This window comes from Anopheles marshallii, chromosome 3 (assembly GCF_943734725.1).
Source record: "Anopheles marshallii chromosome 3, idAnoMarsDA_429_01, whole genome shotgun sequence".
Lineage (NCBI taxonomy): Eukaryota > Metazoa > Arthropoda > Insecta > Diptera > Culicidae > Anopheles > Anopheles marshallii.
The window spans coordinates 24068861-24089766 of NC_071327.1; the positions used below are offsets into that span (position 1 = coordinate 24068861).

Consider the following 20906-nt stretch of genomic DNA (forward strand, 5'->3'; position numbering starts at 1 on the left):
CACGTGAACGTAATAGAAAATGGCACCGCGGAATAACGGGCCAATCGCGACCTGCCAGTCACCATCCTTCCACCGGATACGATCGAAACCAGCGGTGATCGCTCTTGCCGCTCCCGTTCGGTCCGGGAAAACCTTGCAACGCACTTTTCCTCCAACAACACCGCCATTGGCCACCGACCGCTCTGCCCAGCTGCAGTACGATTTGTGTTTGATCGTATGTCCCGCGTATGCATACATGCAGTCCTAACTCGAAAATCCATTAATATGATTTATTCAATCGGCACGACACGTCACCTGTCGTCGCGAGAAGAGGACCCGGAACCGGGTACGGGGCATTTCCGAAACGGCTCAATACCTGATTTGGTTGCTAAATTCGCTTCAAATCACGCTCAAAGTAAAACTACGGAATGAATGGCCTGTTTTTTTTTCGTTTTTTCGTTGTTTTGTGTTGCATTGGTACACCTTTTTATCCGCTAGTTCCTTGTTCGATTTGATTTTAAAATTTCATCTCACTACCGCGCTACATAACAATTGCAATTTTGCGATATGTTGAGTTTGTGGTACAATTTCCACGCTCGTTTCGCTCGCCACATTCAAACCCATCGGGCACGAGGACGGTTCGAACGGCGAGCAAATAACATGTGGTTGAAATTAGCACATTGCAAATTGCACTTCACATCGCTCTAATGTGTTTCACCGATGAATAATTTGTGGAAGAAAAATAATTTTAACATCGCTTGGCCTTTTTTACACGAAATTTTTTTATCATAGTTCAACGTCGATTATCCGAGCAACTGCGAAACGCGCGGGTTAATCGATTTCTACGAATAACAGGCTCTTCAGCTTTGCAAGTACAATAATTGAAGATTAAGATGACAGGTAAACGTTAAAAGTATGCTTATGTTTTTAATATTAGAAGTTATTGTTTATCAACAATATGGAACATTTTCCCAGCATTTAAGCATTTAAGTTCCATAGTTCTCAATGCAATAGAAATGGATTTTCAATGCAAGTGTTTTATCAGTCACTCGACCAAGCCTAGATGTAGTTCACTTGTGCAGTATGTATTACCAAATCATCTCAAATGACTAGAGTTTTTGTATTAATCTTCTAGTTAAAGGTTAGTAAAAATTCATAATTCGTTACGTTTTTTGTTTTTTCCCTAAATTGTCGGTAACTATTAAAAATTAAGAATCATCTGATGAACAATAAATTTTACAACAAATTAGGTCTAATGGTTTAAATATATTCTAACAAAATTTTTGAAAACTTTGAAAAAAAAAATTGTTTTAAATAGTGTTTAAATAATTCGAACATTATTTATTACATTTTTATTATTTGAATCTATTCGAAGATTGAGATGATGAAGACTTTGCTCTTTGAGCTACAATTTCGATAACGAGTTTTTGGTGATACTATCAGACCAGTCAGTTTTTACTATTTATATGCACTCTTATCTGCATTTTACCAGTTTTTGCACAAATTCACTAATGAGTTTTTTTAGAGCACAGTTTTTCACAAATACACTCAAGAGAACTTTGACTTTGACTTTAACTCCGAAATGTCCATAGATATGGTCCAACCGGGCAAGTAGGAAATGTCAGATTGGACAACTACAGGGAATAAAAATGTAAAAGCAAGAACGATGAAATACTACACTTGGCAGTAGGTAAGAGGCAAATTAGGGGTTTAATTAATTAATTAGGATAATTTTATTTAAGTGACCTAATATTTTATCTACAAAACAAAACAGAAACGAATGTAAAGAAAGGTACGAGCATGTGTAAATTTTGTACAGAGATTCTGAGGAAAACTTCGTCAGTCTGCGTAAATTATTTTAGCCTCTGAGTTGTTTCTTCATTATTTGTCGGATTGAGTTAAATTTTCTATCCGAATATTCCTGAAACTGCAAGCCTCGAGAGAACTTATTTGAGGTTTTTCCGACATGCTGACGGCATATCTCCCATTATTGCAGCAGTCTTTCTTATGTCAATTAAAGTGGCACTCAACGGCATAAACAAACTATCGTTCGATTCTACACCAGCTTCATATTCATATTGACATCGGAAATCATTCCATGCACACCGTCGGAAGTCCTCTTGACATCCTTCGGTAATTGACTCATTTACCCAAACCCGTTAACGTTTGCTAAGCCGTCACATCCGGCCGTATCATGGTGGCGCGAGTCCAGCGATCGAGGTGTCAATAAATAGGGGTCTCGTCCAAACTGCGTTTCGTGGCTCCCGAAAGGAAACCCCAACCGGTTCCAAACAACGCACACCGCGAACCGGACGTACCGGGGTACGGATAATTATAAGCGGCAAAAGCTGTCACACCATCCGGCACTGGCTGTATCGTTCTATTATTCAGCAAAACGCACAAAACTAAACCCGTTTTTTTTTTGGGCGGTGGCTTTCCATTCGCGAGCTTAAACATTCTACCGACCGAAAATCTTTTCCGTTCCAGCTCCCCGGGTGGGAGGATTTGCGCGAAAAACCCATCGCCATAATGTGGAATTATTGGCAGGATGCTTCCCGCGAGTGGTATTTCGGTACGTGAGAAATAAACTAACCGTGCTGTTGGTGTGTGAACGGGCCGCGATTCCGGATGCGCTGCGGTAGTAGGAATAATAGTAGAAACTCATGAATCGTGCATGAAGCGGATCGTAAGTAGCTCGTCCCGCATGTTCACATTTTTGCTCATTTGAATATAGAACCGAGTGTCGAGTGGCTCGTGTGCACAGGCAGGCAAGGTTTGCAAACGGATTAAAACACCGGATTATCATCGGCTTATGTTTTGGGCAACTCACATACGCACACACACACATACGCAGGGGTAAAGTATGTTGGTTTTGTCATGGCCGTACTGTTTTTCCCGCTTTCTGTCGGCTGATAATTGGCCCCAGACCCGATACGTCAGCGTGTGTGCGTTCAGGCAAATGGCATAACTTTAGGACATCACTCATTACCGGTCAATTAAATGTCATTCGTTCGGCAGTTTGGTCAGAATGTTTTATGCCCTCCACCAACCACCGAAAGCTTCCACAGAAATAATCCTAACTGTGCTGTCGAAATTGTGTGTTCGTTTGTGCAACTTGAATGGTCTTAAATTCGACAGAACAACACCGCAATCATCAATTGTTAGCCGCGTTCTCGACCGAAACCGTCGAGTATTTTATTGAGGGATGCTATCGTCATAGCTAAGATGATTATGTCGGAGGTGCTCCAAAACCAAACAAACATCAATGAAATTTGATCTAATGGCATGTTATATGGGAGCAACTTTTTTTGGGAAAATAAAGTCCGAAGGACGCCTCAAACTGACACATTTTTGCTCCATCAAACATCAATCGATGAGCCTTAATGCGATAACGTAACGGTTCGGAGTAATGCTCTCTAATGTCCCTGCTGAGTAGTGCGGGGAAAGAAACAAATGTACCGGACGTCCGGTCTTGCTTGTGGGTGTACGGTTTTTGCTTTCAATCATATTTATTTTCAGCATCTTCCAAAAGATTCCATTCTCAATCGTATCAAAAACGTATCAATTATCTCGAGGAGGGAAAAACATAAACTAATAAACAAGTGGCAAAGCGCCAGTGGAAAGGAAAACGTTTGGATATTAATTTCTTCTTTGATGCGTCGTGTTAAAAAAGGAATTGAAACCATCTTGAATAGGAACATAATAGAGCATAATCCTGTGGGCAGTGTTCAAAGGAAATCGATGTGATTGCTTTGGTCGTGCAGGTTAGGATCAATTCCTTTGCCAAAGATCAAACGGATGTTTGTGGTTAATCCTTTGGAAAATGTATAAAGAAGCAATATAAATGTATCGGTGACATTCTTTCTTTGATATTGTTATCTTGCAACAGTTGACCCATAAAAGATCGGAATAGAAAATTATTTTACTTGTAACATATTTGACCTTTTTCCTGATCGAAAATTTCCTACAGCATAACCCGACCAAAACATTCAGCTTAATTTACAAAACACATGTTTAATTCCTTTTCACACTCTCGCTTAAAAGTTTCCAACTGTATTTATCCAAATTCCATTGTTTACCACATTTCGAAACCGATGCCCAAAAGCGTATTCGCTACCAGTGAATAAAAATAGCAAGTCAAATATTTGGCAGCACGTTACAAAAACAAACATTTTCCACCCCATTTTCCACCGGAAAATTATGCAAAAGAAACTAAGGGATGGAATTTTTATTTCCACTTTCGCGACCGCGAAAACGTTTAACAACAGTGCGCACACGGACCTGGAATGAGCTTGGAAGATTTTCTTGTTTTAAATAAATGCTCACTCCAAAGTTCCCGAATTTTTCAGCATAAATAACATAATAGGAATTATTTGAACCACACACGTACCTTTTTGTTGTTTTGCTTTCCATTTCCACTCCAAACAACATACCGGAGGAAGCTAAATACTCTCCAACCACAATCCATCCACCGGCCAGTGGCGCGTAACAGTGAGAAAGAAAAACCATTTCCCAACAAAAATGTTTGAATTTGCTTACCCTGTTTTTCGTCTTTCATTTACCCTAATGTAGTTTCGTTGCCTTTTATTGTTTCATTTTTAAAACAAAAAATGCTGAATCCTTGGCTTCGTTCTCGCGCCTTTTCGCCAGTTATTTATGTGATCGGTTTCACAAAAGCCACCGTCGTAGCGGTAAACACAGCGAGGGAAAATTCGTTTTCATCGAAATCGAAAGAATCCTTTCCGTGCCGGTGGTATTTTTGCACGCATCACCTTATTTTAACCGAGTCAAAACAAATTTCAGAAATGTTTCCTTTACCACGAGGCTGGCGAATGTAGTTTTAGGGAATTTTTGCCCACTCCCTTATCGATGGCTGCCCTTTGTGGAGGAATTTCGGAATAAAAATGGCAAATAGAATATGTTGTTAAAATATTTATTTTCTGTGGCGTTTAGGGATTGTCTCGGAGAGATTGTGACTTTATGGGAATCCTGTATTGTACGAAAACTAAATATCCTCGTTAGTTTATCATAACGGGTTGTTTTATTTTTTTTCGTATCATTATACATTCCTTGTGTAATTTAAGCGCTAAGAAAAGATCGGAATAATACTAACTAATAGTTTTTTATTCATTTTTTTATTATTATACGATATAAATGTACGGAAAAGGAAAATTATTATTCCTCAGTGTCTATCCTGAGCAATTTCTGCGAGTTTTGAAGCCAATAAAAATGATGTGAATGTTATTTGAATGATGATTTTTTTTGTTTTTATAATTTTAAGCAACGTAAAGATGCTTGGATCAAAAGCAAAGACATAATTAAATACCTAAACATACACGTTGAATATGTTGCATAGTTGGCTGGTTTATGTCTTGAAATATTTGATTATTTTAATTAATTAACTAATTTATATATTTCAATTCCGAATAAAATAAATTATCCTAAAAGCTCAAATTCAAAATCCTTCGTAATCTGTGTCGATGGTTTCAAATAATAATATTTCAATGTTATTTGATCAGATCTGAATTGCATCAATGTATCATCAAGTGAATGTAATATTTGGCAAAATTTCACTATATTACTTTGAAACACAATTCATTTTGAATGATTAAGTATTTTGCATGTTTTCCTACGAAAGTTTGCCAACCACTGCCCTATATTATATACGCCTAAATGTATGCAATTATTTTTGCTGTTGCTGTATGTGCTGTATATGCTGGTACTTAGCTACCGTGCGGTATTAAAATTTAACGTGTATATTATCAATTGTAAAATATTATACACCTTTCCAGTATTTGATGCTCTTAAGCGTATTTTCCCCATATCATCGCAAAACATCAAACCGTGTACCACTTCATTCGAAAAGCCATGCACAAAACGAACTCAACGCAATCAACGTAGGCAGCGCACCGAGAATGTGCACACTCCCCAAGATCTGCTGTTGCACGGGTAAAGATATTTCACTCCACCCGGATCCACTTGATTTTTCATTTAAAATGTCCCGCTTTACAAACCGCTTAAAGACGACAGCAAACAGTGACAAAACTGGAAACGATCTTTATTCGAACCCGACCAACCGTTCGTGAAGCACTTGCAGAATCATTGCAAACGACACTGCCGAATGTTTTATTTTTACTCGAGGGGACAAAATAGTGTATTTCCCTGGGAAAAGCCATGGAAGAACTCGGTGGAAGGATGTGTGAAAAGGGGAGTGCATAGTTAAGTGGATTTAAACGAACGGAGTCAAACCAGGCATGCACACGTTAAAAAGCATCGTAAGTATTTGTTTATCTCATCTGCTCGGAAGGTGCCTGGTGCCTGGTTGGATAGTTTTTCGTGAAGGCAGTTTTGTGTCCTTTTTTTTTTGTTCCCGAAACTGATAGTGCGTCCCCACGTATTGTGGGTGCAACTCTCAAAGCCCCTTTGCTACGGTGGGTGAGCAACAAGGCGGAAAAACACACACACACACACACACCACCCGAGTATCCAGTTCTCATTCCGAGCACATTTCACAGGATTTATAGCCCAAAGAGATAGGAAACGTTAAGCTTCACTGGCATCACAGGAACCGCAGAATACTTTTCCTTGCTATTTCGGTACACATCCGGCCAGAACGTATACATCGAGCCCACCGTACGGCAAAAGCAGCATCAGGTGAAAATTTGATAGAGTGATTTTTACCGAAACTAAATAAACATTAATGATGTGTGTTTTTTCGAGCATTCACGCCACTGGCGCGTACCATCAAGCATACTCGTGCAGTGAAAGGCACACGTGCTGATGATGCTCGAACTAAATCGCGCGCGGCCTTTCAGGGTAGTCGCAGCGTAACAGGAAGCACTTTTCAAAGGCAACCCCAAAAACTTATTTGCCTGCACACACACACACACAGAAACGGGGATGGGGATCTGTTTTGTTAGTCGAAAGCGACTTTTGCAGCAGCCAGTGGAACAGATAGTCTTAATGAGGATCAAATGCTGCCTCGGAACAAACAAGGCAGGCGGCTAGGCTCTAGTGTCTGACGAGATCCGGCTCCAAGGGCGGATGTTCTTCTGGTGTGGTTTTGTGGTGCTAGTGAATTTGATTTTTCTAGTTTTAAATTATTTATTCTCGCACGCGCGGCTTCATTTGAACGTGGACCTGCATCTTGGGGGAGTTTAATGGATTGATAAGTTACCTACATTGATGGGGAGAAGAACAACTTGTTGGAAAATAGGATTGGGAAAGGAGTTAGTTGGGTGTTGGTTGGTACTTTTGCAGTGTATTACTTAAATTCAATAACTCAATAACCCATTATGCCGAAAATCACACAAAATTCTCAATCCTCATCATGTAATCCTGTGTGCTGGAAATCATAACCATTCTTTCATAATTAAAAGCATTTTGCTTGTTGAAAGGATTCCTCCATTAATCGCACATTCTTTCCATTCAGCCCAAAAACTAGCTTCGTGCTGAAAGTTGAATAGAAACACGCCCCCTCTCTGTACGACTTCACGTTCGCTACCCAACATCCGATTATAAATCTTCACAATCAAACAGCACACCGGTATGGTGGCTTTTCACTACAAAATTCGGCAACCAAGACGAGATCTGTTCGTGAGATGCGAAAATGCTTTACCTTATTCCTTTTTACAGAACAAATTCGGAGGAATGGCTTTCATTAGCGAAGCGATTCAAATCCGGACGAGTTTGTGCACAGCCTGTAAAGTGGAGTTGTGATTGCGACTGGCAGCATGTGGAATTGACGTTTATGGAGTAAATAATTGGATGTGTAGTAAACGTTGCACGGAAATCCGTTTGATGGAAGGAATTAAACTTCAACTCGTCTTTAACTTATAAAAATAATTTAAACTTTAAATTAAGTACAAGTTATATAAAGTGGATACTATTATACAAAGAGTTTAAGCCTCCTAAATTGATCTAAATGAATAAAAATATTACAATAATCATCCAATAAGCCAAGTCTTTTACATTGAAAATGTACTCTCAATCTCTACAAAAAAATCACTACATTTTTATATCTAATTCGTACTCTCATTTGTCCCCAACATTTGCGTCCAGAATCTCAATAATTTGTCCACCACATTTAATTTGTGTTCTTTGTTTCAGCAAAAATCCTTTACATTTAACATGTACTGTGATTTTCTCCAAAAAAACCCCTTCACATTTAATTCATATTCTGTATTTCTCCAAAATTCTAGACTGAAATTCACTTTCTTTCTGATCAAAACTGTACTTTTAATTTCTCCAAAGCTCCTTTCACATTTAATTTGTATGCTCAATGTCTCCAAAAGTCTTTCCACTTCACCAACAATACCTTCACTCCAGCCGCTGCTGCATCCCTTACGTTAAATTTACGCATCTCAAACAGACAGGCCGGACAAACGGTTAACGGTTAGTGTAAATAATTTTGTGTATAAATTTTATTTTATTCCCCCAACCCCCAAATGTGCCGTTTCTCGGTATTTTTTCGGGTTTCTCCCATAAACCAAATAAGGTCTCCTCGCGTCGAGTGTTATAGAATGCAGCGCTTGTTTGAAGCGTTTCGGGTTTTTTTTATGCAGGAAGTGGTGCTAAAATCTGCGCCAAGAGAGAGAAAGAGTTCACTGTTTAAAAAAAATCAAGGAAAAAGGAAAATGACCCACCTCGCCCAGGTCAACAGGCAACGGTCTTGGCATGTTTCACTCATGCTTCCGACATGCCTGATCCTTTCATGCGGTAGAGATCTCCCGTCCCAAATGGAAACCCCTCATGGGTGAAAGCGGTCAAAGATAAATCGAGAAAAAGTCCGCCCGTTCTCACACACACACACATATGTGTGTAGCCGTTTAATTAAATATTTAACCTTTTTTTGAACCATGGCCATCCATGGCGTATTATTTTATTCCATTTATTTTTTTTTCACCTTAACTCCTTAACCAAGCTCCACACTACGGGCACGGGTGGTGTGTCTCACATTCTAATAAAGTACAGGCGCTCAAAACCCCCAACCGGGACCGGAATAAGCACCCGGACGAAAATGCCGAAACGCCCCACATGTGGGTGTAATTTTCCGGATGAAAGGCCACCCTGGCCGCGACCTCGTCAGTACGGCCAGCGTACGATTTGCGGCGCAGGTGAAGTGAATGAGATTTTGAGCACATATTTGCATATCATTATGAGAAAATAAATTGTATACATTTTATTCACACATTTTTATTACTGAAAACCGTGTGCCCCGTGGAAATGCTGAAGCGCCCTTTGAAAGTTATGCGAGGCAACGATCGACTGCAGCGTGCAAAACAATAAACCCACCAGAGTGGTCCACTCCGTTGCTATGCGTTTGTACGGATTCGGGAACACTTATGCTCAGGAAATACAATCCCATCCGGATTACAAAAGGTACCACGCGCTTATACTTTTGGAGGTCCGGAAGCCTTGCTAGAGTTCGTCCAGGTCAACATTGACATTGCGGAATGCGATAATTAGTCTTGCGGTGAATATGAAAGGCATTCTCGGCAGCATATAATAGACCAAAAGTAATACAAAATCTACTTGGGAATTCCAAATATTCCCAATCTCCCAAACACTGCATATGTTTACATTCATTAGCTTATTCTCTAATTTTTGCAGACTCTTTCTTCGTTTTGACGATTTTACCAGTGTTCCAAATAAATGTTTAACTTCCATAAATAAACTTTTCATAAAAATAGGAAATCAATTTTAACTTTCCAATGCGAAACGAAACAATTATACGCCATGTAAAACGATGATAGTTCCAAAAGAAGCCCATAAATTAATACCATTTTAGTCATCATAGTTTAGCCGACCCTATTCAATTACATCTCCAAGGTAGTGGCCATGCACCAAGGCCAACCAACCAAGTGCAGCAACATTTTCCTCGTTGTACCTACTACAAAGGATGAATTATCACCAGCGCTAGCGAAAGCTCCGACAACAGTCTCTAAACGGTTGTGCATTGTTTTCTGCCACACCATTTCCCAAAAGTTCCGTCGTGTATCAAACTGTACTGGCACAACCGGAAGCCATGCGACACATCAGTAGCCGTCGGAGTAGCGGACGGAAAACTGAGAGGATGAAAGTTTTATTCCATAATATGCTTACAACTGCTTGCCCATGCTTTTGGGTTAGTTTTTTCCCTCCTCCCAAAACTCCATCGCACTACGCTGGCAGCCTTCGGTAGGAACTAATGAAAAATCGCAACAACCCAACGTTGCATAACTCTCACATCCTGCTGCAGCTTTTTGCACTAGCCGGCACATGGCACGTTTCGGGCAGGATTCTTCCGGTCCAAAATGTTCTGTGACCCAAACACTACCGACCCGAAACTTTGCTTCCCGAACCGAAAAGTCTTATATGTTTTATAGTTTTGTACGAGATTGTTGATATAAAACAATATTTTCCTTTATCTGGAAACTAATACGCTTACTTGCTTAATCGTGCGATCGAGGAGTCCTCAAAATCTCTGGAAATCCGACTTCAAGACTTTGTTTCATATTATTAAAGCGAATTAATTCTAGCAAATTTGTGATACGTATACATGAGCACCCCCAAACTATAAGACTGTCACTATCAAATACCTAAGGAGCTACTGAGGATCCTAGTTGAGTCCTAGTTGAATAATGATATTCCTTCTATTACTAGGAGGAATCAGAGGAGCGTTCTATATCGCACCTTCGCACTGACCTTTTAATCACCAAGCATTCTTATATTCAATAAGAAAATAGATTTATTCGAAGTATTCTTCCACTGAACAGAGGTAGATTATCCTTTCTTCACCGTATGACGGTATGCAAAGCTTTTGAAATGCAATTCAATCCTGTCGACGAACAAACTTTCATGTTGTGTATCACAGATATTGTAATGTTTCATGAAGACGACAGCAAATAAAGCAATGCATGATCGCTCTAAAAACAAACGGGTTTCACGTGCTTTGTAATTTGGGTTGATTTTTTTCCCAAATAAATATATCCGTTGCTGTGCACAATATGTAACAACTAGACACGTTTTATCTCGGGAGACTGTTATGCTGTTACTAGCAATGTTTACAGTGTTTTCGTAACAGGTCTATTGTTTTGATGTTGAATGTCCATTTCGTTCATTCGCTGTCGCATTAGGAGTATTGCTTCCAACTGGAACATTCGTTTGAGCTTGCATTTCTGCGTTGAAAGTTGAAGGGGTTTTGTTCGCCGTACCATAGTAACTGAACGACTCCCGTGGTAAATATCGATGAATGACGGGTGAGATGAGTTCCGGATCGATTTGCCGAAGGTCCCGAGGTCCTGTGATGAACGAGACGATCGTTCCGACGATCACGACCGTTGTGACACCGATCGGTGTGATCCAGTGGTAAGACAACCGATACAACGGGAACACACCACTCTCATCGGGGTAGACTGGATTCACGTTCGTCGTGTTGGTGATAAGCTCCGCGATGCATCCGTCCACCGAGACAGGAAGCTTGTGTGGGACTACCTTACCAGCTGCGCTTGCAAATTGACTTCCAAGCGATATCCAACCGGACAAAAGCGCCCCTGCTATACCACCAAACAACGCGCCTTTGGTGGTGCTCCATGGGACCAACATTCCCAAGGTAAAGAGACCGCCCGTCGTACCATTACCAATTGCCGCCAAAGTTGCGGATACAATCAAAATTCCATCCAATTTGTCGACGATAAACAAACATCCCATAGCGGCAAGGCCAAGCACAACTACACTACCACGAACTACTACATTTGCTACGAACGAGCTTGGCGTGACCCGGAACAATCCTTTCAGTATGTCTTCCAGCAATACTCCGGAGGTGGTGTTGAGAATAACTGACAGCGAACTTAGTGCAGCACCAAACACACCGGCAATGAACAGTCCCGGCATGCCCCGAAGATGTCCGACCGACTCCATCACATAGTGAGGGAATAGTTGATCGCTCGTATTGACCAGTTCTACCGAGGCCGGATCACAGTCGAAGTACTTGCCGTACAGTAGCAGTCCGGTGTAGCAGCAAACCGACACGAAGATGGCCGTTCCAATGACAAACATGTAGATGGATCTGAAAAAAATGTGAGAAGAATGGGAATTATTATTTAACGGAATGGAAGATGTAACATTACGCACATTTTCGCTGTCCGTAGGTTCGGTAGTGACATGTATCGTTGTACCATGGTTTGGTTAACTGCATTGTAAGACGTCCAGTAGAAGAAGCCACCAATAAGAACTGCCCAGAAGGTTTGGCGTTCATACATGGAGGGATTGAAGCTGTGTCATGAAGTATTACAAGAATATAAATAGAACATTAAAAATCTAACTCCACTCATCATTTATTTCTAACATACGAAACGTCAAAAAATGTCTTGTTCTTCTCTAAAGGCTCCTCAAACTATCCACATGAGGGGGAAATGATAGACAGTTCAATGGATGCCATTTGCTACCGATCATCGTCGCGACAGTACTTTGTCTTATCGTGACGCTTTTTGTCTACATTTCAAACATTACATTCCCTGATGCACACGGGAGAATTAGAGATAATGTGGAGCAGAATCTTCCGCATCTGTTAACTGCCTGCCACAGGTCAAGTATAAATGAATGACTTACTTGAAGAAATCGATCCGGCCACCTTCTATCGACCGATCCCAGATAACGTCTGGACCACCAAGTGCAATCGTGCCGATAATTACAACCACAACCACTGAGATGAACATCACCACCACCTGCCAGGCATCGGTGAACACGACCGCCTTGATACCACCCTATAGTGTGTTGGAAATAGAACATGAATGATTTAAACTCTCTTTAACTAAGTGCATTGGAAATAGTTTACCAGAAGCGTGTAGAATATGCAGACGACACAAACGATTGCTCCAATTACGTAGAGATTAAAGCCAGTTACTAAATTCAGAGGAGAAAGTTGGGTTAAAAGTAAATCTAAGTTTGGTTTTTGGAGGTTGAGATGATCCGTCCTTACCTTGATTAAAAGCTAGCGCAGGAACATAAATAACCATCGGTAGAAAGAGCATCTGGAAATTGAGTCAAAACGTCTACATTGTGTATTACATGCACACGAGCTTCAAGCTCCACATCATCTTACCTGATTAATTACAAACATAACTGAAGCCATCGATCGGACGTACGGATTAAATCGTAGCTCCAGATATTCGTACGAGGAATTCAGCTTTAAGGAACAAAACACCGGCAGATACACACTGCACACGGCGACTCCCATCAACAGGATCGGTACTACGATCAACCAATATTGTGTGCCAAAGTTGTAAATCTCGGCCGGGGTTCCAAGTATCGTCACACCGGATATGTATCCCGCCAACAGGCTCATTGCCACCGGGAATGCTTTCAGTCTGCGTGATCCAAGCAGGTACTCATCGATCGTGGCTGATCCGAACGAATTCGAAGGCTGTTTTGTTGCAGTAACAGCTGCAGGTAGATGGTCCTGTTCGTCTTCCGGGTCGCTGGTGCTATTACTAGCAGTAGTTCGTTTAAAGAATCCGAAATAGATCCCACAGGCGGCCGACAGGATCAGCATGCCGCCGAACATGCAATAATCGACCACACCGAACTGATACATCTCACGAATCGAGTCGGACATTGTGCTTCTCGGAGAGGACATCTAAGTGGAACAATGGATGTTTAGTAGCAGATATTATTTTGAAAACAATTTGAGTTGGAACTTTGGTGTCTGAAAAGCCAGATCTGCCAAATCGAGTTTCCGACAAAGTGGCAAAAGTCTTTTAGAATCTAGAGATAGAAATTGACGTTAACTGATGTTTCTATTCCCTTTTTTGCCTTTTACAAAAAGCTACTTCCTATGCACATCAGTGATCTTCTGTTCAATCTTTAAGAGCCGTCAATTGCGTTAGTTTCGATGTACATTTCTTTATTATGTATCAATGCTTTATAAAGTATCGCGGGTTCCTTTGAAGTAGATCAAAAGATGAACGAAAATCTGGAGGTACTGTCCTTATCCGACAGGTTCCCTTCATCCTTCATCACCCTTTAGCGTCACATGCTCAAGCATGGAGTTACAGAGATGAATATATCCAGCGCGGTCTTGGTAACTCACATCACAAAAGCGTTTATGACTATCATGGCATGTCTTGCGCGAAGGACGCATTCGTATTGAACTAAAATGTCTTAAGGCCGGTCTAGAGTTCTAACCGTGCATGTTACCATTGGCTTGTTCTGCTCTAAAGTACAACGGCAGACATTAGACAATTAGCGAAGCTTGAGCCTCTTTAGATGAAACTGGAATACGTATTTTCTTGCAATCTCTAGCTCAACTGGTTCTAGGCTACGAAGAATATTCGGCAAACGCCCTCATCAACTGATTGACAGAAATAACATTAAAAAAAAAAACAAGTTTACTCTCTTTTCATTGACCTTCTTCTTTTTTACTAGCACAATATCCTCAATTGGTCTACGCCTGCCTTTGCTGGCCTTCTTAGATTTTATTTACCCGCTGCTGGATAGTCAACCCCTTGTAGGGGCGATTGGACCGAATGGAATTTTGAACCGGTCCTGTTGTGCAAAAACTGGCCCCGCTATCAAATACACCCTTATGATCAAGGATCAAACATAATAAAATGATCGTAGAACAAAAATATCTTAATTCCACCTCTCATTAACATCTACCTTTAATGAGCTACTTGTACTAAACTTCTGTTTTTATCAGGCTATTATAGGTTATTATCAACCTTACATAACTTTGAAAAACCCGTCACCGATTGTACCTTGCCAAATCTATAATGAAGCGCTAAAATTCTTGTCCACACGAGTGGTACCGGGCTTAAAAGGAATATATCGTGTGTTTCACATTAGTACTTTCTAATGGCGGCACACGGTTGAAGGTGGTAGAGAGAAAAACCTTTGATTACAAAAAATTATTCAGGAAACTGTTGCCCTAATAAATAAAACCCAATATATTCCAGTTAAAAAATTGTTAAGCATTCTTCGTTGAGAATCACATCAATCCTAGTTTAATGTAATATTCAATCTTTCATTCAAAATAAAACAATCAACTGGCCAGTTTCTATGACCTACAGGCCCACTGTACAATTATTCCATGTTGTGAAATAATTGGAAATGCTTACAAAAAATCCATGTTCCCTAATGACCACAGCGCTGTTTGTGATAAAATTAACCTCAACTCATACATCCCACCTGCATTCGGCACTACACGATCAGTGTTTGGTTCGATGGATTGAACTCGCACTTATTGTTTCTTAATGTTACTAGTACTAGTACAACATGGCATGCGCATTTATCCGTACCAGCATCCGTTAGTGGGTCACATTTCTGAAACTAAACCATTTTCTAATTATATCCACTTTTTTGCTATGTTTCCTATAGTCTCCAAGATTGCGCATGTTGTACAGGAACGCCTACAGGCACACACACCACACACTTATCCATCAGTCCATCCATCACATATTGGCGTTTTAGTCTGCTTTATTTGATTTTTTATTTATACCACAAAAATAAACAAACATTAGCTTAAAACGATATAGACCAAAAACATTCTTCACTCATTGTCATATCTCCAGTACCTTCCCTTTTATTATAAATTACTGTTTAGCTACAACAAAATCGCCTTCTCGCGTTAATATTGCGCGATCCTCCCGGCTCAACAGCACAATTAACACTGAAAAGGGAGCGTGCATTGAGCGATCACAGACCATTCCACGTCACTGTAGCGATCCAATTCGTCGCCTACCCAGCATCTTAACCGTGACGAGTTTTTAGTTTCCTCTCTTTTCGGCTATCTTTCCCGTTCAATGGTAATGGTAAGCCCTACACTGCTGTAGTTGCGTATGGGAACCGGAATCGTTTGGCAACAGTCGACGTTACTTTGCAGTTTGGACAAATCAACCAAATCAAGACAGGCCAGAACTGCATAACGTGTTAAGTGCAGGTTCGTCATTTTGTCTTTCGGTGTTTCGTGTTTTCTTTTACGGCGGAGAATGTTGCAGCAGCATTTGACTGATGGATTCGGCGTCTCATCTTCTAACAAAACAGGACACTGCAGTATTGTGCAATTCGATTTCTGAGAGTGATATCAACCGAAACCGCTATCTTATCACCTTTTAAACAGATGAGTATGTTGCTCAATTCGTTATTCATTTACAGTGAAGAATATCTTTATATATGGGCCTTTCACTTCCCGCTGAAATCTGAAAATCTGAAATCTAAAAATAAATTATAACCAAATATAACACTTAAAAAATCAGATCAAAATTGCAACAATCACACATTTTCTAATAAAAAAAAAACACTTTGATCATCTTTGAACCTTTCGTTGCAGTGTACAAAAACCTGACACTGACCGATATCACTCACCGATACTGCTGCAGCTATACCAATCAAGAACAGGATGGATCACACTAGTACGTACCGCCCGTTTAAAAGAGCCATTCCAATTGCATGTACGCGAACAGATAGCTCACGTGTACAAGGCGCCCCCATTATCCTGTCATTTATTTTGACACGTTTTTTTCTTATGCTGATAGACAAGCTGTGTATGTCTTATCGGCGAGACTGCGCAAAGCTCGCACCAGTTACAATAAAATTCACAAACATTATTATTTATTATTCATTTACTCATTTTTATTTATTTGTTATTGGCTATTAAAGTATCTAAAACGATCTAAATACATCACCTTTATTCTTAGTATTTGCCTTTAGAAGAATAGTGTACAAATTATTACAATAGCACTAATCTTAAGCTCGATAAGTAAGTAGGTTTTTAGAGACATTTGTGAAATCAGGAATAAAAATACTCAAAGGACAGAATGTCTATTCCAGCATTTCGCAATATTGGCACCTCATTAGGTTATGGTTTTAACTATCTATTCGTTGTGGTTGATTGGTGAGCCATTTGGCATATTATTACCATTTTGAACATTGGTTTGAGCTTGCATTTCATCGCTAAAAATTGTGGAGTTCTTGTTCGCCGTACCATAGTAGCTGAACGATTCCCTCGGTAAATATCGATGAATGACGGGTGAGTTGAGTGCCGGATCGATTTGCCGAAGTTCCCGAGGTACTTTCTTCAGAGGCCCCTTGTGATACACTTCGGAGCCCCTCTAGTATCCGGAGAGGGTTACAGCGACGCTTTTCGGGCCCATTTCTGACACAATTCATGGACAAGGACACAAGGAGCCCTCATACGGCAAGGCCCTAGGCGGCCGCCTACTCCGCCTATCATTAAATCCGCCACCGGATGTTGGCCTTTACCGAACTTAGAATCACACCGAACAAACCCCATAGAATATCTTCCAACAGAACGGCAGAGACAGAGTTCAGTATGACGGACATCGAGCTGAGGGCAGCCCCGAACACACCGGCAATGAACAGTCCCTGCATGCACCGAAGATGTCCAACCGACTTCATCACGGAAACAGCTGATCGTTTGTCGTCACCAGTCCTAACGCAGCTGGATAACAGTCGTAGTACATACCGTACAGCAACAGTCCAGCATAACAGCAAACCGACACGAACACGCCGATCGGTACGGTAAACTTTGCAATAGACCCAAACCGGAGGGAAACAATTAAATTATCATACGACAACGTACTGATAACCGGCATCTACAACTTAGAGCTTCGCTGTCTTTAAATTCGGCAGTGACATGTACCGCTGCACCATCGTTTGATTGACGGAGTTGAATGATGTCCAGTAGAAGAAGCCACCAATCAAGACGGCCCAGAACGTTTAGGCTGTAAACGAATAACGTTTGTATTGCACAACATTCGAAATTCAGAAAGTGTAACTAAACGTGTGAGTTATTGGGTTTTTAGCGATCTGTCCCGATTATGAGTGACAAGTTAGCTTTTGCCTACTTTAAAGAAGATCTACCATACCATATCAACCGATCATTTATCTCTATAAACGTAGTTGTAAATCAAGCCCGATAATGTTGAGTTGGGCAACAACATTTCACAACGAGAATAAATATCATCTTAGCAACTCCTTATCGAAAGTTTCTTGAATGTTGTGGACATCCATGATATCCATGATATTTGTACTTGAAGAAATACAAATACATATTTCAGGACACTATTCTATGCCTTTTTGTACCTAACAAATATCATACTTGCAGAAATCTATTCGTCCACCTTCCACCAACCGGTTCTAGATTACACCAGGACCACCGATCGTGATCATGCCAATATTGACGACAACAACTACCGAGAGAAACATTGCTACCACCTGCCAATAATGCGTTCGATTAGTTCCAACAGTGTGTTCAAGTATTATTTTATCTTCACCTTGATTAAAAGCCAACGCAGGAACATAGATGACCATCGGTAGAAAAAGCATCTATAAACAGTAGCGCACATTACGCTAGATATGAGAACGTATTAAATCTATTCACCACGATCTTACCTGATCGATAAAGAACATCAAGGAAACGATCGAACGGACGTACGAGTTGAACCTTAGCTCCAGATATTCATATGAAGAATTCAGCTTAACCAGCAGATAGACGGTGCAGACGGGCGAAAACAGTTGTCAGGATCGGTACTGCAATCAACCAATACTGTGTTCCGAAGTTGTAGATTTCGGCCGGAGTTCCAAGTATAGTCACACCCGATATGTATCCCTCCCCAAGGCTCATTGCAACTGGAAATGGCTTCAGCTTTCGCGATGCTAGCAAATACTCATCCATTGTGGACGAACCAATCGGACTGGTGATCTTGTTCTCTACCGGTTCTACCGTCGGTTGGTTATCACCAGCGGCATCAGTACTTGGTTTCAGAATGTCACCACCTTTAGCACGCTTAAAGAATCCAAAATAGATCCCACAGGCGGCGGAAAGGATAAACATTGTGGCAAACATACAGTAGTCTGTCACGCCGAACTGATACAACTCAGACGTAGACTGTCGAGCTGAGTGCTTTTGTCAGGAGGCATCTGGAAGGGGACAAAAAACAGATTGAATGTAGGAATTTTAAAAGCATTCTCAAGCCGTGGGCATTGAGATAATCACATCGCTACACAGAAAACTGCAATTTTAAGGCAACTTACCTTTGCAAAAACCTAAGAGTTAATACCTCCAACATGCGAGGATGGAGCCTGCAACAACAAAATAAAATATTTATTTTAAATCAAATTAGAATTAGAACGTTGTCAACCTAGTTTTAGTTATATTAAGGTCAAAACAATACAAAGGACTAACTCTGCTGTTACATTTGGGTATCTGCGATCCCGCTCGAATCACATAACGTGTATGTCAGAGACTGCCTGAACACGTGAGATCATTTCGGCGTCGTTTTCTCCCGAAAACACGCTACCGTTGAGCTAACAATGCTGAACATAGGGAGCGCAAAGAGTTGTGATTTCTTGCCTCAAATTAGCATGACACCATGCGTGACTCCTTGATGCCACGTTGTCACGGTAATAAATTGAACACGTTTTACATCGCTGCTCTGTTCTTTTACAGGTGAACGGTTTTACGATTCTGATCTGCATTTATTCTCTTTTGCACGCTAATTTATTTTGTTCGTATTTGATTCTCCAAGAAGGGAAAAAACATATCTTTAGAACAATACTACGATTTTACCTTTGACGGTTTCATCTGCAAAACTTCACAATATTCCGAAGTTCAACAATATTACGATATTAATTTTAAAGCTATGAAATAAACGGTTATACGGTTCTGCTTGGTATACGAGATGCTGTTGGACAAGGAGTTACGTGGAAAAATTATTTAAAAAGCTTTCGAGATTTCCTCGGAAGATCTTTGGAAGTTGACTGACAATTTTTGGAATCTTTCATACAACTTTTGCTGATAAATTCGCGAAGAACTCACTAAAAAATCGTTAATAGTGTTATAAATATACGCCAACGAAGACAATGAGAAACTTCAAAGGCAGAAATATTCCGGGAAAACTGCAAACCTTGAGAAAACCTCAAATAAAAACTAAGCAATATTGAAGGAATGTTCATTGGGAGAAATTTTGGAAGAATTGTAAAAGGACTCATATAGAAATATATTATTTAAAACAACGAATGATAACTGGAAAAAGGTTTTATGAAAGTACAGGGAAATTCATGTCAATGTTTGAATGTGATAAAACACGTGTGATAAACCTATTTGGAAACCCGTGGAAATAGGATATCTTTCGTTAATATCTAATGGTAGTCTATAAACTGAAGATTTTACGGAATCTAACAAAAGATCTTTTTGAATTAAGAATCTTCTGAATTAATCGGCGATACTCCTCAGATATTGAATGATGTACTGAATATTTCAGAGTATTTGGAGTCTCTTACAGTCCGGAGCAATCGGAGCAGTCCGTTGTAATCGAAGCGATTTGGTGCAGTTCGAAGCAATTCGAGTAGCTCGGGGTAATCTGAGTAATCGGAGCACTCCCTTCACTAGGGCTTGTGACGTTATAGCGTTTCTGCAAGTGATATGACTTAACCTCGAAAATAACCGCCCGCTAATCATGTTCATAAATTTGATTTATTTTATTCGTTTTCGTACATACTACTATCGTCCATTTTAAGCACTCAACATCAATAAATTTCCACTAAGCACATCATTTACACTAGACAGCCCCAACTTGCAACTACTTCCATGGCAATCAAACACCAATAATAACAACAACGATAACAAACAAACAAAAAACAGTACTCAGCCAACGCGCTGTTTTTCATTCACATTTTGCACCAAGGTCTATCACAGATTGTGTAACGATATGGTGGGACCCCGAGGAGGAAGAGTGGTTGATTAGAGGGGTTCGTTTGTGTTTGTTGTATACATTACGCTTACAATCTCGTAAATCTTACACATGTAAAACAAAGAGCAAAATACAAGTACAAAGCCTTACAAACTCTTTGCAAACTACATAATAATTTTTGTTTCCAGCGTCCCACCAAAAGCCCCAACTCACTATAGGAAGCTGATTAGACAC

The 20906-nt window shown here is 40.3% G+C and overlaps 1 protein-coding gene and 1 pseudogene across 1 annotated transcript; both read right to left on the reverse strand.

Annotated features, from left to right (window-relative positions):
• Positions 1–11046: 11046 nt before the first annotated feature.
• On the reverse strand, positions 11047–13597 carry LOC128712396 (sodium-coupled monocarboxylate transporter 1-like). The gene is made up of 6 exons (XM_053807290.1): positions 13064–13597; positions 12941–12992; positions 12797–12864; positions 12571–12725; positions 12094–12234; positions 11047–12028 (listed from the first exon to the last, which is right to left on the reverse strand). The coding sequence occupies exons 1-6, from the start codon at positions 13595–13597 to the stop codon at positions 11047–11049; spliced, it is 1932 nt and encodes a 643-aa protein (XP_053663265.1).
• A 3235-nt stretch (positions 13598–16832) lies between these two features.
• Positions 16833–19564, reverse strand: LOC128712397 (sodium-coupled monocarboxylate transporter 1-like; annotated as a pseudogene).
• Positions 19565–20906: the final 1342 nt, after the last annotated feature.

Excerpts from the sequence above, each read along its gene's own strand:
- LOC128712396 (XM_053807290.1), bottom strand. The coding sequence starts at position 13,597 with ATGTCCTCTCCGAGAAGCACAATGTCCGACTCGATTCGTGAGATGTAT. Across the intron at positions 12,726-12,796 it reads GCATATTCTACACGCTTCTG|GGTGGTATCAAGGCGGTCGT; the intron begins GTAAACTATTTC and ends AACACACTATAG. Across the intron at positions 12,029-12,093 it reads AACCTACGGACAGCGAAAAT|ATCCATCTACATGTTTGTCA; the intron begins GTGCGTAATGTT and ends CATTTTTTTCAG.